At 38.7% G+C, this 24552-nt stretch overlaps 1 protein-coding gene across 1 annotated transcript in view; it reads right to left on the bottom strand.

Annotated features, from left to right (window-relative positions):
* Nucleotides 1–24552, bottom strand: part of LOC118632747 (glutamyl aminopeptidase) — a 113798-nt gene that overhangs the window by 25089 nt on the left and 64157 nt on the right. The window contains exons 11-13 of the mRNA XM_036265962.1: nucleotides 22555–22634; nucleotides 3586–3722; nucleotides 3422–3477 (exon numbers count right to left, since the gene is read on the bottom strand). Coding sequence (XP_036121855.1) covers nucleotides 3422–3477; nucleotides 3586–3722; nucleotides 22555–22634 — 273 coding nt within the window. The remainder of the gene's footprint in view (nucleotides 1–3421; nucleotides 3478–3585; nucleotides 3723–22554; nucleotides 22635–24552) is intronic.

Here is a 24552-nt window from a genome sequence, read left to right as displayed (position 1 = left end):
TTTCAGATTTGTTTCACTTCCTTTCTTTCTGCAGCTCTTCAAAATGTGATGGCGCTATGGCCAAAGAGCTGAGTAAATGGGAGGAAGGCTGTCACTTGTGTTAGTGGCTTCACAGGCGGCTCCTCAGAGAGAGCTGTTCCAGAGGCTTCACCCCGCAAGGCACGGAGGACGGTGTGCGCTGGACTGTGAGGGGAGGCTAGCTATGAAGATACTACAGTTCTGTGGCATTTTTAACAGCAAAGATCTTATGCTTTGGAAAAGATCATTATGTATGCATAGGAGAGTTTTCTTTAAAAAAATCTGAATGGTTCTACGTTTTAAAATATTGATCATCTCCTTTCACCACTTAATTTGCCAGGTCTACACAGTGCCTGGTACAGAGTAGGTGCTCAATAAATATTTATTAAATATGTGACTGACACACTGTAATATAATGGAAATGCAGTATAGTTCCCCCTTCTCCACAGGGGATATGTTCCAAGACCCCCAGCGGATGCCTGAAAGTGTGAGAGTATCAAACCGTGTGTGTGTGTATATGTGTGTGTGTATTTTCCTATACATGCATGCATGTGATAGAGTTTAAATTATAAATTAAGCATAGTAAGAGATTAATAATAATAACTAATAATAAAATAGAACAATTATAACAACATACTGTAATAAAAGTTATGTGTCAGACTTTGGTTGACCACAAGTAACTGAAACTGTGAGAAGCAAAACTGTGAGTAAGGGGCAACTACTATAATTAATTTGTTATTTACCCAGGAGATTAAACTTGGAGACTCACTAAAGGGAATCATAACAGCTATTGCCTACAAAAGGAATCTTCATTACAAATTTATAAAAGCTTGTCTAAATGCTTCTTTGTTGCTACTGATCAATGGTGGATATATTTTACAATGTATTGAGCACTTGTTACAGGCCAGCAATGTTTTGGGTGTTTTGTGTACATTACCTCATTTATTCCTCAAGAGCCTTTGAAGGTCATCTCCATTTCACTAATAAGGAAATTGAGTCAGAGAGAGATTAAGAAACTTACTCAAGGTTATACAGAACAAGGACTTTAATCTGGTCTGAGAACCTGTTTTTAAACCTTATAGTTTTCCTCCTTAAAAAAACGTCAACAAAGAAGACATGCAGGTGGCCAAAAGACATACGAAAAGATGCTCAACATCATTAATCATCCGAGAGATGCAAATCAAAACCACAATGAGATATCCTCTCACACCTGCCAGAATGGCTGCCATTAATAAATCAATGAACAAGTCCTGGGAAGGATGTGAGGAAAAGGGAACCCTCATAGCGCTGTTGGTGGGAATGCAGACTTGTGCAGCCACTGTGGAAAACAGTATGGAGTTTCCTCAAAAAATTAAAAATGGGAATGCCTTTTGACCCAGTGATCCCAATTCTGAGACTACATCCTAAGAATCCCAAAACACCAATTCAAAAGAATATATGTACCCGTATGTTCATAGCAGTGTTACTTATAACAGCCAAGATCTGGAAACAGCCCAAGTTACAATGGGCTCACAAAATTCAATTTATGAAACACCTTGTTTATATTTTTACTAAATCAAATTTTGAAAGTGTACTTTTGAATGTCCATCAGTAGAGGAGTAGATAAAAAACCTGTGGTACATTTATCCAGTGGAATACTATGTAGCCCTAAAAAAGAAGGAACTCTTATTTTTGCAAGGGAATTGATGAACCTGGAGAGTATTATGCTAAGTGAAATAAGCCAGTCGGAGAAGACAAATAGCATATGATCTCACTTACATGTGGAATCTAATGAACAAAATAAACTGATGAACAAAATAGAAACAGAGGCATGGATACATGGAACAGACTGACACCTGTCACAGGGGAGAGGGGAAGGGGGAACTAGATAAAAGAAAGTGAAAGGATTTGCCAAAAAAAATATATGCGTAACCCACAGACACAGACAACAGTGTGGTGATGGCCGGGGGAGGTGGGAGGGGGTTGGGTGAGGTGGGCAAAGGGGGTAAAAAAGGAGACATCTGTAATAATGTCAACAACAACAAAAAATCCTAAAAAAAAAAAAAATGTCAAGAATATTTTCTTACTTCTAGTAGCCTGCCAAAAAAGTCTCTGTAAAATAGTTCTCCCATGCCTTTAAGTGTTATGCTATCCTTCCAGCCATGTAGTCAGCTCATATTTAATGAACATTTACTATGGCCAAGCACAGTCAGGAGCTGGGGATAAAATGAATTGGACCATAATCTGGGTGCTTAATCTCACGATACTTACAATTTTGTGGGTGAGGAGAACAGTTCATAAACAATGGAAATATATTATTGTGGGAAATATAGGGGCCCATAAAAGGGATACCCAATCTAGACAAAGGGCCACTGAAGGCTTCCTGAGGAAACAGCAGCTCATTCTTGCTACATTACTCATATTTAGCATGAAGCCAACATGTAGCCAGAAGAAGTCAGCTGTGTCCCTAACCCCTACAAAAGTGCCATAAATTCAACAAATACCTGTTGAGTCACTGGTGTTAGACTACCTGAAAAAAACATCAGAGTTACTATAATTACTACTCCTCCATTTCCCCAATCTATGTGGATTATTTTTATAACTGTAGGTTACCCTGATGCCATGAAAAAAATAAAATAAAATTTCCTAATAGCATTTTAATTCTGATCAATCCTAGAGCAGAGTGTCTCATTCTTCTTACGTCAACAGCCTGAACAAGATTTGATGACTCTAGCCATAAAAATCTTACAATGGGCTCACAGAATTGAGTTCATGAAACACATTGTTTATCTTTTTACTACATCAAATTATAAAGGTGCACTTTTAAGCATTTTCAAATTTCACTCCTAATTAGCTCAAGGACTCTGTCATAGACAAACTGTGCTCAGAGTCAACAGGGTGGGTGAGTTTTTGTGTGTATGTTAAGGGCTAATCTCAGTATTTTTGCTTTGAGGTTCATATAAACTTAAAAAAAAAAAAGAGTTAAAAAATAATAATGTTATAAATAGTGGCTTTGGATATTTTAAACTAAAATTCATTCTTAAATTTTGTTGCAATTCACTTTAAGAAGTTATGACAAAATCCATTATATTTTATTTTATTATGATGATGATGATGATGATTACTATTCTTTTTATCCTCACCCAAGGACACTTTTGTCTTTATCTTCAGATAGAGCAGGAGGGAGAGAGGGAGGGGGAGAGAGAGAGAGAGAGAGAGAGAGAGAGAGAGAGAGAGAGAGAGAGAAACATCAATGTGAGAAAGACACATCAACTGGTTGCCACCCAGACGAGAGGTACGTGCCCTTAGCAGGGAACTGAACCCAGGTCTCTTTGGTCCGAGGGCCAGCGTTCTAACTGCTGAGCCAAATCAGCCAGGAAAATCCATTGTATTTTAAATACTCTAGTCTCATTCCAAAACCCACCTTGCCAAGGCAAAAGCATCATCGATAAGACTTGCACGGTCAGCAGAAGAAAAGTCCTGGGAAAAGGAAGATAAAGAGGTAAGAAATGTGATTCTTAAAGCAAAGTATTAAGGAACTGTTCTTAGAACAAAAATACAACAATTCACAATCATTGCTACTCGTACCTTGTGGTTGGAGGAAAGAGTGGCAACTATCAGGTCCCAAGTTGGCACTTCATAATTTACACGATAAAACCCAATATGATCTGGGTTTATTTTAAGAAAAGCATTCCCACTGGGATTAGAAGGGTTCAAAGTGATTCCTGTGGGAGTAAATAAACAACTAATGAAAAACATATTTGCATATAATGTAAACACCAAGAAATTAGACCCAGAGGGTAAAGAGGAAAGAAAAGAAATATTAGCTCAAAGAGTTGAGTTTGATTTGGAGCCAAAGCCCCAAAGCCTAATTCTTATTTAGTTGCCTTGCTTTAGAATGTCACTGTAGTGTACATGCTGGGGAAAAAAAGTAATGTAAATAACTGCCCTGTAATTTGTGACTTATACTTTTCACTAGCATAAGCTTACCAACTGGGCAAAATAATTTTGTGCTTATCAATCCTCCAATAAAAGAAAGCAATGCCTAAAAACAGAGCAGTCATAATGGATTAATTAATTACACAAAGAATATTCACTGGAACAGCCTAGGGAGGAAACAAAAATGTAAACATTTAAAAGAATAGTTTGTTTATTAAAATCAACATTCAAATTGATGGAAATGGCTTTTGGTGAGCAGAATAATGATTGGAGAATCAGTAACGCTTTTAAAATGTCAAGAAGGCTTGTGATAGAGCTGAAATCCAAACATGACATTCTTGATTATATAATCCATTTCATACTTGCTCTTCCAATTTTATCTTTATAAAGTCTTCTACTTCCTTATTTCAATCGATTAAATGCTTTTTCATCAGTGGATTTTCTGAATTAACTTTCTAAAGTAGCAGCCACTATTTACATAGGGCTCTAGTACATAGATTTTAGAAGCGCAACATTGAAGGAACAGAGACTTCTGTTTTGGGAATAAAATACGCCCTTAAAATAACAACGATGCTCTGATATGACCAAATTTGTTAGCATTACTCTTGTACTTAAAAAAAAAAAGTATATATTTTTTGTTTGCATGGATAATGCACAATTTAAATAAGGGTGTGAGAATACTTAGCACAGGGAGGAACTGCATACAGTCTGACGTAGTGACGCTGTAAGATGTGATTTTGGAAAACAGGTGATGAGGCCGGAAAGAAGGGCTGGGCCTTCAGTGTGACGCCATGGGAAAGAACCCATCTGCTGAGGATGGTAAGATGGTGACAATTTTTTTACAGGGAAACAACATGCTTACGTCCATCTTCAAGAAAGATAATATTGATAGTGGTATAAGAAACACAGTGGAAGGCAGATCCTAGAGTCCCCTGGAATGATTTAGGGCAACAGAGAATGAGGGCTTCCACGAAGGTGGAGATGATGAAAAGAGAAAAAGATGATGTATTCAAGAGACACACCACAGGTAAAATCAACACAATTCCTTTTCTGCCTTGATGTGGAGAGTTGGCAGAGGGGGGAAATGGTTTGCACGTCAGGATGAAGGACGATGTCACCGTCAGAGAACAGAGGAAAAGGAGCCGGTTTGGGAGGAAAGACGATTTAACTTTTGGAAGTGGACACAAGGTTTGGAAGATATCCAGAACACGGTAGTTTTTTATGTATGTGGGTACCCTCTTCAACAAGACAATACGTTTCTCCAGGACCTGTCAGAGTAGGCACTTGACAAATTATAAACTTTTACCTCACTTGTGTAGTATTTATCTTTCTTTGTCATTCTCTCATGGACAAGTTGTTAAAAGGAAGCTAATCTTTTGGCAACTGTACACTTTGAATGTTTGTATCAGGAGGAGAGCCTCTTGCTAAGCACAGAGCCATGTGTCACAGGAGCGAGAGCATGGACTGTCGAGTCTGACAGATCAAGGATAAAATCCGTGCTCTGTGGTTTACTAGCTGTTTGATCTTGGCCAAATCACTTGACCTCTCTGTGTCCCAGTTCGCCGTGAGGGAAATAGGGATAAAATTCCCTCACAGGGCTGTTGTGAAGATTAAATAAGATAACTCAGCCAAGTGCTGGTCATATAGTTATGGGTCCAACAGATGGTAGCTGTCCCCATTATTATGAAAGGGGATATGCCACCAGCTCTATAAATAGCAAAGCAAATATAAATAACATTGAGAAGTTCCTGGCAATCCATCTAAACACTGCAGTATTTTAGTGTGCTTTATATATACCTAGTTAAGCCTGTCTAAAGTTACTGTGATTTTTCTCACTTTATAGACGAGGAAGCTGAGATCCAGGAAATTAGTAGTTAGGGACTTTCCAAGTTCATGCTTCTTTCAGACCAGTTGTCAGCAGCAAAATACTATTGGGTTGTTCAGCTACATAATGAAGTAATTAGGACTAAAATACCGATGCTTATTCCAGATGGCATATAGAAATAATATTATATTTTTATATCTTCTGTGTGTGTGTGTGTGTGTGTGTGTGTGTGTTTGTGTGGGTCTTCCATATACATGCACATACAAATACACAATATTCATAATGGAACCTTACTGTTTTTATGATTAGTAATCTTTTTCATTTGAAATTATATTGTAAATACCTACAATCTTGTTTTATATACATAAAAATGTAAATTTAATGGTCACATACTCTATTACTCAATTTATGAAATACTTTGTTTGTTTCTTGCTAATTTTAAGCCCAAAAGTGAATTCTTTCTAGTAGGTGCTCATTCTAGAAAATTGTTATTTTTTTCTTCTATTATTTTTCTAGATGGTACAGAAGACGAATAATTATCCTTTCAAAATGTCACGCAGAAATTATTTAATTTCAGTCCAAATAGATTCCAGTAACACAGAACACATAACAGTTTTTTAATGTACTATTTTATATGAATAATTGTAACAAACTTTAGCCAACTAGACAGCTTGTGATAACCTGAGAGTCCTAGGAAAAGAAACATTTTTCTTTGGTGATAAAAATGCTGTGTTGCATTAATCTTCATGTGAATTATTTTTCAGTGTAAAATGATGACATATATCTTATTAAATTTTGTGCATCACTTACTAGTAAAATAGCTGAAAGATACAAGGGTAGTATTCAATAAAAATTATTTTAGAGAAGAAAGGAGAGGGAGAGAGAAACATCAACGTGACTGTGAAACATCGATTGGCTGCCTCCTGCACACGCCCTACCAGGGACCTTTTGGTGCACAGGATGACTCCCAACCAACTGAGCCACATTGGCCAGGACCAAGGATAATAATCATGCACAAACTGTACTGAAGAGTTAAAAAGTTCAAGTAGAATGCACTATCAGGACTTGGGGTCAAGAAGAGTATTTCAATCTCTGGAACTAAGACTAACACGAAACATTGTAAAATGGATTGTTATCCATTTGTGGTAATGTTTTCAACAAGTTACTTATTCAAGAAAGTATTAATGATTGTGTCCCTTCTCAATCTCAGCACATGGCTTTAGAGACTCTCCCAGAAAAGAAAGGTGTAGTACTAATATGTAAAATGAACAGCAGGAATCTGGAAAAACGCAACCTGACTATCATGATGAAGGATTGTCATTAGCAGTGGTTTTGGTGATGGAGAAGACATATTGCAAAGAAGAGCTGAACACTGAAGATCTGTCAGTGTGTCTGCAGTCAGCCCAGGGGAGCAGGTGCCTGAGTAAACTGGTACATTTGTTCAGATCTTTTGACACAGCTGCTCCTCTAGAGAACAATGTATGTGGCAAAGACCTGTTAGTTATTTAACACACTGTTCCCATTTCCTCCTGGGTACACCGCTACACTGTATTTATTAGCCGCCTTTGCAGTTAGGTGTCAATATATGATTGAAAACTGGCCATAAATACGGGCAAAAATAATAAATGCTCTTCTAGGCCTGGTCCCTCCACAATCTTGCTCTGTCATCTGGCCAAATGTAAAAGATTCAGCAGGGAGTCCAAGATCCAGGGGGGTGATAGAGCCATAAAGATAAAGAAAACAGAATTTCTAAGTCATTATTTGGGGGAAAGCCACCTAAAAGAAATGGCAGGTCAAGAATACTTCCATTAGACTGTTGTATGAATAAGAAGTTTCTGTTGCATAGAGTTGCTACTGACAGCCTCTAAATGCAACAATTAGACTCCCCTAGTGAATGCAGTATATACACTATCCCAGCCTGATGACATCTCTAAAATAACTAATCTAGCTTAGATCCCTCTTTACTCTTATTAAGTAAACTTTCTTCCTGGGAAAGATAACCGAATTACCTGACATGAGTATTCTGGTTCACTCTGGCAAGTATATCTTTATTTGTGTAAATTGACAAATTAGCATTCTCATATGTCGGACTTATGTGAATAAATCTTCCAAGACTTGGTTGATCAGGGCTGGACTAATGAAACAGAGCTTCTGAAGCTGCAAAACTGAATCATTAATGATGATCCAATCAAAATTCAAACATTCCATTAGACTCAACTTGAAAGAATAAAGAAAGTCTCTTGCTCTCTTTTTGCCAGTAAATTAAAAAAAAAAAAATATTCCCATCATTGTTTTGATATGAAATATTTAAATACAGCTATTATCACATTTTAGTAATATCCTATTTGTATGATAGTCAGAATTTGGCCATCTAAACCATCCAGAATGAATTCTCAAATTTGAGAGAATAAAGAAGACAGTCATCACAAGGTCACGATGAAGAATTATGCTCTATACATTTTTTTTTTATTCTTAGGACAAGGATACTTTTCTATTTATCATCAGATAGAGTAGGAGGGAGGGAGACAGAGAGACAGAGAGAAACATCAATGTGATAGAGCCACATCGACTGGTTGCCTCCTGCAAAACCTGATCAGGGCTGGGGAAAAACCACAACCAAGATACCTGCCCTTGACCAGAATCGAACCTGAGACTCATTGGTCCATGGCTGACACTCTAACTACTGAGCCAAACCAGCCAGGGCTGCCCTAGGGCTGCCTTACATTGTTTTCTTTTTTTCCTTTATTGATTTTTAGAGAGGGAGGAAGGGAGAGGGAGAGAGAGATAGAAACATCCATGAGAGAAAATATTGATTGGTCGCCTCCTACATGCCCCCCACTGGGGATTTGGCCCACAACCTGGGCATGTGCCCTGACTCGGAATTGAACCAGCAATGTCTTGGTACATGGGTCGATGCTCAACCACTGAGCCTCACGGGCCGGGTGCCCTACATTTTTATACATCAACAATAAACTCACAGAAAGAGAAACTAAAAAAAAATCTCATTTACCATTGTGGGAAAAAAAATTCAGATACTTAGGAATAAACTTAACCAAAAAAGTAAAGGACCTATTTACAGAAAACTACAGGACATTGAAAAAAGAAATAGAAGACAATATTAAAAAAGTGGAAGCCTGGAGAGTATTATATTGAGTGAAATAAGCCAATCAGAGAAAGACAAATACCACACGACCTCACTTATTTGTGGAATATAATAAACAAACAGACAAAAAAAGCTGATGAACAAAATAGATCCAGAGACATAGAAAGGAGTACGGTTCAGACTGACAGACTTGAGAGGATGGGGCTGGGAGGGGGAGGGATGAGATAAACCAAAGAACTTTTATGCATGTATGCATAACCAATGGGCATAGACAACAATGCTTAGAGTGAGTGGATACGGAGAAGGGTGTCTGGGTGGGGGAGATCTGTAACAAAAATAAATAAATTAATAATAATAAAAAATTTGAAAAGTGGAAGCATATACCATGTTCATGAATTGAAAGAATTAACATCATTAAAATGTCCATACTACCTAAAGCAACCTGTAGATTCATTATAATCCCCATTAACATACCAATGACATATTTCACAGAATTAGAACAAACACTCCAAAAGTTTATATGGGACCAAAAAAGACCCCAAATAGCCACAGAAATCTTGAAAAAACAAAAAGAACAAAGTAGGAGGGATCACAATACCGATATCAGGTTATACTACAAAGCCATTGTAATCAAAACAGCCTGGTACTGGCAAAAGAACAGGCATATAGATCAACGGAACAGAACAGAGCACCTGAAAATTGACCCAAGACATTATGCTCAAATAATATTTGACAAAGGTGGCAAGAACATACAATGGAGTAAAGACAACCTCTTTAATAAATGGTGTTGGGAAAATTGGACAGCTATATGCAAAAAAATGAAACCAGACCACCAACTTACATCATACATGAGAATAGACTCAATTGGATAAAAGACTTAAACATGACTCATGAATCCATAAAAATCCTAGAAGAGAATGTAGGCAACAAAATTTCAGACATCACACACAGCAGAATTGTCACTGATACAATGCCTAAAGCAAGAGAAACAAAGGAAAAAATTAATACATGGGACTACATCAAACTAAAAGGCTTCTGTACAGCAAAATAAACAAACATCAAAGTGGAAAGGGATCCCACTATGTAGGAGACCATAACTGCCGACCATACATCAGATAAGAGGTTAATTTCCAAAATATATAGAGTACTCACACAGCTCAACAAAATGAAGAAAAAGAACCCAATTAAAAAATGGGCAGAGGAACTAAATAGACACCTCTCCAAACAGGTCATACAAATGGCCAAGAGACATATGAAAAAATGCTCAATGTCACTAATCATCAGAGAGATGCAAATTAAAAGAACTATGAGGTATCACCTCACACCTGCCAGAATGGCCGCCAGCAACAAATCATCAAACAACAAGTGTTGGCGAGGGCGTGGAGCAAAGGAGACTCTAGTGCACTGCTGGTGGGAATGCAGACTGGTGCAGCCACTATGGAAATTAAAATGGTGTTTCCTCAAAAAATTAAAAATTGATCTGCCATTTGACCCAATGATCTCACTTCTAGGAATATACCCTAAGAAGCCTGAAACATCAATCAGAACCAATATAAGTACCCCTATGTTCGTAGCAGCACTATTTACAATTGCTAAGATCTGGAAACAGCCCAAGTGCCCATCAGTAGATGAATGGATTAAAAAGGCTGTGGTACATATACACAATGGAATATTACTCAGCTGTAAGAAAGAGAGATCTCCTATTCTTTGAGATGACATGGAGGAGCCTGGAGAGTATTATGCTAAGCAAAATAAGCCAATCAGAGAAAGACAAATACCACACGATCTCACTTATTTGGGGAATATAATGAACAAAATGAGCTGATGAACCAAATAGACTCAGAGACATAGAAAGGAGTACAGTTCAGACTGACATACCTCACAGGGGGTGGGGTGGGGGAGGGATAAGATAAACCAAGTAACTTATATGCATGTATGCATAACCAATGGACTTAGAAAACAATGCTGTGGTGGGGGGTGGAGGGGTGTTGGGAGGAGGGTGTCTAGGGAGGAAAAAGGACAAACATCTGTAACAAAAATAAATAAATTTAAAAAATAAAAGAGTGGTCACTGGTTGGATTCTCAGTGAGGGCACACACCCAGGTTGTGGGTCAAATCCTCAGGTGGGCCAAATGATTCTCTCCCTCTAAAATCAATAAAGAGAAGAAAGATTTAAAAAACAAATAAAATGAACTTTTTGCCCAGCCGGTGTGGCTCAGTAGTTGAGCGTCGCTGGTTCAATTCCTGGTCAGAGCACATGCCCAGGTTGTGGGCCGAATCCCCGGTGGGGGGCGTGCAGGAGGCGGCCAATCGATGTTCTCTCTCATCAATGTTTCTATCTCTCTCTCCCTCTCCCTTCCTCTCTCTCTAAAAAATCAATAAATAAATTTAAAAAATAGAGTTATGCCCTAGACCCTCTCTTAGACCCTATCTGTTTAGGAATACCTATTTTAAAATATTATGTTTTAGCAGATAGATTTTCTAATATTATGGGATATCCTTCCATTCTTCTAGGTGTTAGAAAGCAGCAAATGAAAAACAAAAAGGTGGTATATTACTAAATGCAGATGCACTGACAGCAACCATAATAGTGGCTAATAGTGAGGAAGAGGCATACAGTATGCACAGGTCATCTCTGCGCACAGTGGTGACTTACTAAACTCGGTGGGAGACTGTGCACAGCACTGTGCTGGGAAGGGCGTGGGCAGGATGAGGACGATGATGCGTAGTTTGTATCTCCAAGGAGCTTGTAATTTACTTTAAAAAACAACAACAGAGCATCTGAAACTTAAACAACAAGGATGCTGTTTTAAATATGAAGTAATAATACTAGGAATTAGGATAAATACAACTGGCAGCATAAAATACACTACCGACATTAAGAAGATTTTCAAGACAAGTTTAGAATAGCCAGAGAAACTCTGTGATAGAGTCTTTTCTTTTGTTATGCATTACATGTTTATATTTTAATGTTTAAAATATTATGTGAAACACAAATGAAAATAAAGGACCTTGGGCCCTGGCCAGTTTGGCTCAGTGTTTAGAGCGTTGGCCCGTGGATGAGAGAGTCCCAGGGTCGGTTCCCACTAAGGGCACGTACCTTGGTTGCAGTTTGTCCCCAGCCCTGGTTGGGGTTGTGTGGGTGGCAATTAGTGGATGTGTGTCTCTCACATCAGTGCTTCTCTCTCTCTCCCCCTCCCCCCTCCCTCCCGCTCTATCTGAAGATGAATGCAAAAAAAAAAAAATGTCCTCAGGTGAGGATAAAAAATAATAATAATAATAATAAATAAAAGACCTTGGGGGAAGTCCTACCATTGCCTGGAAAATTTCTAACTGATGAATCATCAAAGAACCCTAGAGGAGGAAGGCAAGGCTGGTAACCTGAGCTAACTGCCCATCCCGTACACTCGGGACTTGATCTCATCTGTGCGCTGAGCTGAGAACTGACCAGGTCCCCAAACAGGAAACAGGAACTTAGTGCATCGCCGAAGAATGGAGCCGGCACTTTGAAGTAGGAAGAGATGTCTAGTTTGCTTCTGGCTAAGTGACCAGTCATGATTCAGAAGTTTCAGATAAAAATAGGTTTTGTCATCAGAGCTCTGTGGACATTAGAGTTTATTAATTCATTCACTGATTCATTGATTCATTCAATAAACAAATATTAGGTACCTGCAGGAGATATAGAACCACTACCACAACAACAAAAAATAAGCTCCCTTTCCTCAAGAAATATTCTGTGGGAAGGGGAGAGACAGATAAGTCAATAGTTACAGAGAAAAAACAAACGGTGCTAAGTGTAATGACAGAGAGACAGAGTCGCTGTGACAGGGACAGAGCCTCTGCTCTCTCACTCCACTCTAGCACTCTCTGTCCGGGGCACAGTTCCCGTCTACACTCGGTCAAGCCCATCGCCCATTCAGACTCTACCTTCAGGCTCCCTAACTCTAAGCCTAGATGTCTTTTTCTTCAGTAAACTTTCCTGAACCCCCAAATCTGGTCTAGTGCTTCTCCAGTGAGCGCCCTTGGCTACCCTGCAGGAGGCTGCATCATAGCATTCTGCCTGCTGGCTTGTCCACACCCTCCCTAGACAGTAAGCGCCACAGGATGAGGATTGTGCTCACCCCCGCCAGTAGTGTCCCCAGACCTACCCCTGTGTCTAGCACCTAAGTTGTCCTCAATAAATACTTGCTTGAAAGAATTAATTGATTATTTAATTAAGTAAAGATGAAATTCATTGTTCAGACATTTTGTCTGATATGTATATAATACACATAAGAAATATGTTTATTGTTAACTCTTGAAATTTATTTTATGAAGCACTCGAGTAAGCTTTAGTCATCTGGAAAATTCACTTGTGTGGAAACCTCACTCTATAAAAATGATGGGTAAATTGTGTCAGTGTAGATGAATTATTCGTGCTTTTAAATTTGTAAACAGCAAATCAAGCAGTGTTCGAGACATTTTTCCAACCCTCAATTAACCAGTGGTGATCAATGGGGAAAGTATGTCGTAATAGTTAAACCAAATCCACTAAAAGCTTCCAATGGAATCCTAGCCTCATTATGCCTTTAATCAGTGCTATTACACATTTTTATAAAGGTTTTTATTTTTTTTCTGATTGTCCATTTTCCATTGGAAATGTGCTTATGAGTAAGAAAATGGTCAGAAGACAGTTCAGAAGAAATAGAGCTTGGTGTTCAAACACAACACAATCATAAAACACCAAGACAAAACGGCACTGATTCGAGACTTCTGGAAGAATGCGAGAGAATTGTTGACCACAATAATTAAAGTAACTGTTAGCATAAATGACCAGGAGAAAGTTTTGCTGTAAAAGCAGCAGAAAGGGGTCTTAGCCTGACAGTTGCAAAGCTGGTAGAGATTATACTAAAAGTAAAAAAAGTCTGGCCAGTGTGGCTCAGGGGTTGAGCATTGACCCATGCATCAAGAGGTTGCTGGTTCAATTCCTGGTCAGGACACATGCCCAGATTGTGGGCCTGATCCCCGGTGGGGGGCATGCAGGAGGCAGCCAATTGATGTTCTCTCTCATCAATTTCTCTCTTTCTCTCTCCCTCTCATTTTCTCTCTCTCTAAAATCAACAAAGGAAAAACATTTTTTAAATAAAAGTAAAAAATTACAAAAGAACTTATAATGAAAATAGAAGAAAACACTACTGTATCCACACAAATACTTGTAGATAAGTGTCTATAGCAGCATTGTTCATAATAGCCCAAAAGTAGCAACAACCCAAATGCCTATCAATTGATGGATAGATATATAAAAGTATATTGATATGACACAAATATAATTTGGCAATAAAAAGGAATGAAATACTAACACATGCTGTGAGATGAATGAACCTTGAAAACAGTATGCTGAGTGAGAGCTCCAGGCACAAAATACTGCACATATCATTTCTTCTATATGAAATTTCCAAAATAGGCAAATATGAAGACAGAAAGTAGATTTGTGGTTGATTGGGGCCAGGGGTATGGGAGGATAGAGAGTTTAACAGCTATAGAGTATGGAGTTTCTTTTTGAGATGATTAAAATGCTCTAAAATTGTCTGTGGTGATGGTCACATGTATCCAAGACCATAATAACCACTGGACTGCACACTTTAAATGGGTGAATTGCACAGTAGGTGAATCATATCTCAATAAAGCTGTTTTTTAAGTAAATAAACTACTGGAAATATGGTAAAATTTTACTTGCCAGGGGAAATAATACCTAACTAATATTTTGGAATATTTTGCAGGTGCACATAGGCATATACAAAGAAAGAACAAGTGATCTATTTTTATGCTTAAGAAGCCGCTGGTAGCTCTGGCAAGTTTGGCTCAGAAGTTAGAGCTTTGGCCTGCAGACCAAAGAATCCCGGTTCAATTCTCGCCAAGGGCATGTACCTCGGTTGTGGTTCATCGCCAGCCCTGGTCGGGGTCGTGTTGGTGGCAACCAATTGATGTTATTTCTCTCTCTCTCCCTCCCACTCTGTCTGAAGATAAATAGAAAAATATTGTACAATGGTAAAATATATAAAAAAAAAAAAAGGTAAAACTATCCTTCGGTGAGGATTAAAAAAAAAGAAACGGTTTGAAACACAAAATAAGTACAATGGTAAAATATAAAAAACCATTCTTCTGGGATGGGTACTACAACATTTGTTATTTTTTCAGCAATTTGGCGGAGACAACATGTAATAAGGTCTCTTTGTTTTTATATAACTGAAATATTTCAGGAAAGAAAAAGACAAATCAATGGAGATAATACAGAAATATATTTTAAATCAACTTAAGTGAGCAGAACAGTCACAAGTGAATTTTAATACAGGCAAGTGCCAAGTAATTAATTTAGGGAGATGGATGGATGGATGGACGGACGGACGGACGGATGGATGGATGGATGGATGGATATAGATACAGAAAGGGCCTTCAGCTATTGATGACAACCCACAGCTAGGAAAGATAATTTGAAGTAACTAAAAATTCTAATGTGTTGATTTGGGGAAATGACAGGTTTAATTTAATGACAGCATTTTAAAAACCAGGCTTGTCACATAACATTTTAAGAAATTCAGTGGCTGGAGTCAAGATGGCGGCGGGCAGGACTGGAAGGAGGGTGAGTGTGTGAGAGTGAGCGAGTGTGTGAGAGAGTGTGAATGGACGTGCAGGTGGACGACCAAACCTGAGCAGTGCACAGACGCGGAGCAGAAGGTTCCTGTGCTGTGGACGAAGCAGCCTGCTACCACAGTAAGCAAGTCTTCAGGGCACTTCTCCCTGCGCCGCGAGGAGGTCCCACCATTTTGGAAGATCCCGGGTCTTCCCAGGGAGGAGGCAGTGGGAGCGGCTAGGGCCCAGCAACCTGAGCCCACCAGTGCACCTGGCACCATCGGACCAGTGGACACTCTGTGTCAACAGAGACCAGTGCACAGTAGTGGAGCTCCCAAGGTGCCTGCTGCGGAAGCCTCAAATGACCGGAAGCCCAGCACCATCCCCCATAGTAGCAGTCCAATCAGAGTTGAGATATACCCCCAGCAACAGAGGCTCAGGAGCAGAATCCATCTCCAGGCAACAGAATCACAGACCAGCAGCTGAGACCCATGTCCAAAAACTACAACAAAGGCTGAACAGGAGTTGACCCCCCACGGGGCAGCAGCACTCCCCAGCCACCAGCAGCAGGACCTGGGGCTCCACAGAGGCCTGTGCTACCCAGCGGCCCACAAGAGGGGTGGGAAACCAGAGCCCGAGAGGGACCCGTGCGATCCAGTTACCCACAGGATCTGTGGGGTGCTGGGGCACCAGAGAAGCCTGTGTGACCCAGCTGTTCACAAGATAGGCATAGAGCCAGGTCTCCAAAGGGACTGTGCAATCCAGCTGCCCGCAGGACCTGTGGGGTGCTGGGGCACCAGAGAGGCCTGTGCGACCCAGCTGCCCACAAAATAAGCATGGAGCCTGGTCTCCAAAGGGACTGTGCGATCCAGCTGCCCACGGTACAGGCAGGGAGCACGGTTCCAACAGGGCCTGAGCTATATACAGCTACAGGTGGCAGCAGAGACCAGCTGAGAACACAGCTCTAGAGGGGCCCACGTGACCCAGCAGCAGCACCTACCAGGACACACCAATACCAGCCCCCCAGTAGTCGATCCTCCAGGATCCACAGCAGGCAAGAGGTGACACGCAACAAAACAGTCTGGGAGGCACAGTAGCCTTATTTGATATACAGTGAGCTGCATACACATCCAAACATCCCTCAGCAGGTCTAGAGCTACCAGATGGCTAAAATGGGGAGACAAAGAAACGACACCCAAAGGAAAGAAAAAGAATCACCAGAAAAGTAACTACAGGAAATGGAAGACAGCAACTTGTCAGATAAAGAAATCAAAGCAATTATTTTAAGGGTACTCAAACAATTTGGTAAGAACTACAAGCAACTTAATCAGAGTTATGAAGAGCTCAGTGGGAACTACATCAGCTTAAAAAATGAGGTAGAAGCTATGCATAAAAATCAAGAGGAAATAAAGAATGACATAGTGATTATGAAAAACACCTTAGAAGGGTTCAATAGATTAGAAGAAGACCAAATCAGTGACTTAGAAGACAAGGTAGAGAAAAACACTCAAATAGAGCAGCAAATGGACAATAAATTTAAAAAGCAGGAGGAAAGTTTAAGAGAGCTGTGGGGCAATAAAAAAACATAACAGCCCTGGCCGGTTTGGCTCAGCGGTTAGAGCGTCAGCCTGTGGTCCTGAGAGACCCGGGTTCGGTTCCCGCTAAGGGTGCGTACCTCGGTTGCAGTTTGTCCCCGGCCCTGGTTGGGTCGTGTGGGTGGCAGCCACTCGATGTGTTCCTTTCACATCGATGTTTCTCTCTCTCTCTCTCTCTGTTCCTCTCTCTCCCTCCCACTCTACCTGAACAAAAAATGGAAAAAATGTCCTCGGGTGAGGATAAAAAAACAAACAAAAAACATAACAACATTCGTATTATAGAGATACTGGAAGGAGAAGAATCAGAGAAATCAATAGAGAACCTGTTTGAAGAAATAATGACAGAAAACTTCCCTAAATTGGTGAAAGAAAAAGTCACACAAGCCCAGGAAACAGAGAGAGTCCCAAGCAAGACAAACCCCAGAAAACCCACAGCTAGACACATCATAATAAAAATGGCAAATATTAAAGACAAAGAAAGAATCTTGAAGGAAGCAAGAGAGAGAGACAGAAAGTTACCTACAAAGGAGCTCCCATTAGACTGTCAGCTAATTTCTCAATAGAAACCCTGCAGGCCAGTAGGGAGTGGCATGAAGTGTACAAAGTAATGCAAGGCAAGGGTCTGAATCCAAGACTACTCTATCCAGCAGGGCTATCATTCAAAATTGAAGGAGAAATAAAGAGTTTCACGGATAAAAAAAAGCTAAAGGAATTTACCACTACCAAACCAGCACTGCAAGAAATGCTGAAGGTACTGTTGTAAGAATAAGAAGAAAGAGAGAGAGAGAGAGAGAGAGAGAGAGAGAGAGAGAGAGGAACACAGACATAAAATTAAAATGGCAACTAATATCTATCAATAATTACCTTAAATGTAAATGGCTTAAATGCTCCAATCAAAAGACATAGGGTAGCCAATTGGATAAGAAAACTTGACCCATATATATGCTGTTTACAAGAGACCCACACTCACACAGGATGAAAGAGAAAAGATGGAAAAAAAACTGGTGTAGCAATACTCATATCTGACAAGATAGACTTCAAAACAAGGGCCATAATAAGAGACTGAGAAGGTCACTACATAATATTAAAAGGATCAATCCAACAAGAGGATATAACCCTAGTAAACATATACACCCCAAATACAGGAGCACCAAAATATATTTAAAAACTTCTGGAGAACTTCAAGGGAGAGATCAATAGCAACACGATCATAGTGGGTGACTTTAACACGCCATTGACACCACTGGATAGATCTTCTAGACAAAAAATTAACAAGGACATAGAGTCCTTACCAAACAAACTAGATCAGTTGGACTTCATTGATATTTACAGAACATTTCACCCCAAAGCTGCGAAATATACATTCTTCTCAAGTGCACATGGGTCATCCTCAAAGATAGACCACATGTTAGGACACAAAGCAAGTCTCTACAAATTCAAGAAAACAGAAATCATATCAAGCATCTTCTCAGATCACAGTGGCATGAAACTAGAACTCAATTACAATAAAAACACTAAAACATTCAAATACTTGGAGGCTAAATAGGACGTTATTAAACAACAAATGGGTTACTAAGGAGATCAAGGAAGAAATTTAAAACTTCCTGAAAACCAATGAAAACAAAAACTCAAAATCCATGGGACACAGCAAAAGCAGTCCTGAGAGGGAACTTCATAGCACTATAGGCCTACCTCAAGAAACAAGAAAAATTCCTAATTGACTTTCTAATTCTACAACTTAAAGAACTAGAAAGTATACATAAAGAAAAACCCAGAGTTAGTAGAAGGAAGGAAATAGAAAAGGTCAGAACAGAAATAAATGACATAGAGACCAAAAAAAAAAAAAAATCAATTCAAAACATCAATGAAACAAAAAAGCTGGTTCTTGGAAAAGAAAACAAGATCAATGGACCTTTAGCCAGACTCATCAAGAAACAAAAAGAGAGAAACCAAATAAACAAAATCAGAAATAAAAGAGAAGTAACAACCGACACCACAGAAATACAAAGGATTATCAAAACATACTATGAACAATTATACACCAACAAATTGGACAATCTAGGAGAAATGGACAAATTTCTAAAAACACACAGCCTCCCAAAACTGAACAAAGAATAGATAGAAAACTTGAACAGACCAATAACAACAAAGAAAATTGAAGATGAAATCAAGAAAAACTCCCAGCAAACAAAAGCCCAGGCTCAGATAGCATCACAGGGGAGTTCTACCGAACATTCAAAGATCTAATACCCATTCTCCTCAAACTATTCAAAAAAATCCAAGAAGATGGAATACTTTCAAACTCATTTTATGAGGCCAGCATAATCCTAATTCCAAAACCAGATAAAGACACTACAAAGAAAGAAAACTACAGGCCAATATCCCTGATGAACACAGATGCCAAAATCCTTAACAAAATATTAGCAAATCGGATCCAGCAATACATCAAAAAAAATTATGCATCATGACCAAGTGGGTTTTATCCCAGGCATTCAAGGATGGTACAATATTCACAAATCAATAAATGTGATACACCACATAAACAAAAGAAAAGATAAAAACCATATGATCATATCAATAGATACTGAAAAAGCATTCAACAAAATCCAGCACCCATTTCTGATAAAAACACTCAGCAAAATGGGAATAGAGGGATTATATCTCAACATAATAAACGCCATATATAAAAAGCCTACAGCCAACGTCATACTCAGTGGGCAAAAACTAAAAGCTTTCCTCTTAAGAACGGGAACAAGACAGGGATGCCCACGTTTGCCATTCTTTTTTAACATATTACTGAAAGTCTTATCTACAGCGATTAGACATGAAGAAAAAATAAAAGGGATCCAAATGGGAAAGGAGGAAGTGAAACTGTTATTATTTGCAGAAGACATGATATTGCACATGGAAAACCCTAAAGACTCCATCAAAAATCTACTAGACTTAATAAATGAATTTGGCAAAGTAGCAGGATACAAAGTTAACGTCAAGAAATCAACAGCATTCTTATACACCAATGATGAACTCACAGAAAGGGCAACTAAAAAAAAAAAAAATCCCATTTACCATCATAGCAATAAAATTAAAATACTAGGAATAAACTTAACCAAAGAAGTAAAGGACTTCTTCACAGAAAACTACAGGATATCAAAAAAAAAAAAAAAAGAGAGAGAGAGAGAGAGAGAAATAGAGGAAGATATAAAAAATTAGAAGCATATACCTTGTTCATGGATTGGAAGAATTAACATCATTAAAATGTCCATACTACCCAAAGCAATCTATAGATTCAATGCAATCCCCATTAAAATACCAACAACATACTTCACAGAACTAGAACAAACATTCCCAAAATTTACATGGAACCAAAAAAGATCTCGAATAGCCACAGCAATCTTGAAAAAGAAGAACAAAGTAAAAGGGATCACATTACCAGATTTCAGGTTGTACTACGAAGCCACTGTAATCAAATTATCCTGGTACTGGCACAAGAACAGGCAGATAGATCAATGGAACAGAATAGAGAACTCAAAAATTGACCCAAGACAATATGCTCAATTAATATTTTACAAAGGTGGCAAGAGCATACAGTGGAGTCAAGACAGTCACTTCAATAAATGGTGTTGGGAAAATTGGACAGCTACCTGCAAAATAAAAGTGAAGCTACACCAACTTACACCATACACAAGAATAAACTCAAAATAAATAAAAGACTTAAGTGTAATTCATGAATCCATAAAAATTCTAGAAGAAAATGCTGGCAACAAAATCTCAGACATCACATGCAGCAGAATTTTCACTGATACAACACCTAAGGCAAGAGAAACAAAGGAAAAAATGGATACATGGGACTACATCAAACTCAAAAGCTTCTGCACAGCAAAAGAAACAATCATGAAAATGGAAAGGGATCCCACTATATGGGAGACCATGATCGCTAATGATGCATCAGATAAGGGGTTAATTTCCAAAATATATAGAGTGCTCATACAACTCAACAAAAGGAAGACAAATAACCCAATTAAAAAATGGGCAGAGGACCTAAATAGACACCTCTCCCAAAAGGACATACAAATGGCCAAGAGACATATGAAGAAATGTTCAATGTCACAAATCATCAGAGAAATGCAAATTAAAACAACTATGATGTATGACCTCACACCTGTCAGAATGGCCACCATCAACAAATCATCAAGCAAGTGTTGGCAAGGGTGTGGAGAAAAGGGGACTCTAGTACACTGCTGGTGGGAATGCATACCGGTGCAGCCATTATGGAAAACACTATGGTGTTACCTCAAAAAGTTAAAAATTGAACTTCCATTTGACCCAGTGATCCCACTTCTAGGAATATACCCTAAGAAGCCTGAAACACCAATCAGAAAGAATATATGTACCCCTATGTTCGTAACAGCACTATTTACAATAGCTAAGATCTGGAAACAGCCCAAGTGTCCATCAGTAGATGAGTGGACTAAAAAGCTGTAGTACATGTACACAATGGAATACTATGCAGCTGTGGGAAAGAAAGATCTCTCATCCTCTGAGATGGCATGGAAGGACCTGGAGAGTATTATGCTAAGCGGAACAAGACAAGCAGAGAAAGACAAATATCACATGATCTCACTTACTTTTGGAATATAATGAACTAAACAAACTGCTGAACAAAATTAACCAAGAGACATAGAGGTGGGGTACAGACTGACAAGCCTCAGAGGAGGGGGGTTGGGGGAAGAGAGATAAACCACAGAACTTACATGCATGTATGCATGAACAATGAACATAGACAACAAAGCTGATGATGGGGTGGGGTGGAAGGGGAGGAGGGTGTCAATGGGGAAAAATGAAAAACATCTGTAACAAAAACAAACAAAAAGAAGAAATTCATTGGCTTACTAATTTGATATATATACATACATATATATATATATATATCTCCTCATCCGAGGACATTTTTGCATTGATCTTCATATAGAGCTGGAGGGAGAGAGGGAGGAAGAGAGAGAAAGCGAAAGATCGATGTGAGAGAGACACATTGACTGGTTGCCACCCACACAACCTCAACCGGGGCTGGGGACGAACTGCAACCAAGGTACATGCCCTTAGTGGGAACCGAACCTGGGTCTCTCTGGTCCTCAGGCCAATGCTCTAACTGCTGAGACAAACCAGCCAGGGCTAATCTGATATATTTTTAAAGAAGAAGAAAAAAAGAAAGAAGGAAGAAAGGGAGGGAGAAAATGTATAGACTGATCTTCCAGTTGTTGAGTGTGTGGGATATGGATATTTATTATTGTGTCAGTCATGATAAATCATTAAAAAGAAAAGTTCTAATTGTTGTAGATACGGACATGCACTCATCAATAAATAATTTAAGAGATCCCTTTTAGCTGAACTTTGTATCATAAGTTCTAGTTTTACTGTTATTTTTTGCATTTATATTAGTTTAGTGTGCCATATTAATCCAAAGAAGAAATAAATCAATTGATATTTACCTCCTGTTTCTGATCTATTGTAGAATGTAATACTTGACACATTCTCTTCAGTCCATTTAACTGGAATATTCCATGTGTAACTAAAGGTTTTAAAAGAAAAATTTAACTTTTATTATTAAAAAAATAAAAACATATCCAAAGTTAACATAGTTAAAAAGCAGTAGACAAGCATATTTTCCTTATCAGTGATCATCCAATGTACAGAATACAATTAATACAATGAATACAACACTCCAGTAATGGGATAGGCCACATAATTGCTTTAATTTATACAAATCTCTAAAATTTGGAACTTTGGATTAAAAAAATAGCTGAAAATAAAGATTATTTCAATAAAATGCCTTGAGGCTTGGAACAAAGATATTACATAAATATAACACAACATATAATAATATTGCATGTTCATATATACTTGCACCTATTCTAATATGCTATAGCTTTTGTCAAGGAACACAAGCATTTTTAGAATTCAGAAAACAAACTTAAAATACTGTGAAAGAAATAACACATTTTAGAAACTACATTGAAATTACACCACCACCAATCATCTCTTTAAATTTCTAATGCTCTAAAAAACAACGTTACTTAAAAATGGGCAAAAGACCTGAATAGACACTTCTCAAAAGAGGACATACAGATAGCCAATAGGCATATGAAAAGATGCTCAATGCCACTAGTCATCAGAGGAATGCACATTAAAACCACAATGAGATATCACCTCATACCTGTCAGAATGTCTATTATCAATAAATCAATAAACAACAAATGGTGGTGAGGATGTGGAGAAAAGGGAACCCTCATGTACTGTTGGTGGGAATGCAGATTGGTGCAGCCACTGTGGAAAGCAGTATGGAGTTTCCTCGAAAAATTAAAAATTGAACTGCTTTGTGATCCAGCAATTACACTTCTGGGAATATATCCAACGAAGCCTGAAACACTAATTCGAAAGACTATACATACCACTATGTTCACTGCAGTGTTATTTACAATAGCCAAGATTGGGAAGCAGCCCAGATGAGTGGATTAAATAACAACTGAACAAACAAAACAGAAACAAACTCATAGATACAGAAAACAGACTGACAGTTGCCAAAGGGAGGAGTTTCGGGGGCTGAGTGAAAAAGGTGAAGGGATTAAGCAGTACACACTGGTAGTCACAGAATGGTCACAGAGATGTAGATCACAGCACAGGGAATATAGTCAATAATATCGTGATAACTATGTATGGGGCCAAGTGGTTACTTGAAGCGGGGGGCGGGGCACACTCTGTAAAGTACATGATTGTCTAACCACTTTGCTGTACATCTGAGCCTAACACAGAATAATATTCAGTGTTAACTGTAATTAAAAAATAAAATAAATAAAAAGCAAAACAAAAGAGGTCTTAAATATCTTTTTGATTGTTTGTTCTCATATCATTTATCAGCCAGAAAATATAGGAAATCTAGGGAGAAGAGTCTGTGTTTAGGTTTCAACTCAAAGTTGCCCTTGTTTTTCTTCATTTGCTCAAGCCCCTAATAGAGAATAAAGGAATGATATTTCCTGTTTTCAATATATAATAAAATTCATGTAATTCAGGGAGAATATATATCACCATCTTCATGAAAGAAATTATCCTTTGTTTCATAAGTATTGAAATGTTTTGTAGGATTGAGTTTTTACTAGCTCTTTCCTGGACGATTTTATTGCAGTGGAATGTTTTTGGTTATAAGTTTCATAGAACCAATATATAAATTGTTTCTGAGGTCCTACAACAGACGTCGTCATGCTCCTCCCTTCCCTCCTTGAGTCTCTGTCATTTTTGTACACCCCAGATTTCACCATGCTTTCCCTACCAACAGCCAGCACCTGGGTCTGGCTGTCAGAGTACTGCCCTCTGGCTGCCTGAGCAAGGAATTTACATTCTTGGATGCAGCCCTTAGCCAATGATGGACGGGCATGAAACTCCTCCATGCCTCATCTGTTAGGACCGCTCTGAAGCACTGTCTCCAGACACTG

The sequence above is a fragment of the Molossus molossus genome, unplaced genomic scaffold (genome assembly GCF_014108415.1).
Source record: "Molossus molossus isolate mMolMol1 unplaced genomic scaffold, mMolMol1.p scaffold_m16_p_1, whole genome shotgun sequence".
Classification (NCBI taxonomy): domain Eukaryota; kingdom Metazoa; phylum Chordata; class Mammalia; order Chiroptera; family Molossidae; genus Molossus; species Molossus molossus.
This window is presented reverse-complemented; position numbering and strand designations above follow the sequence as displayed.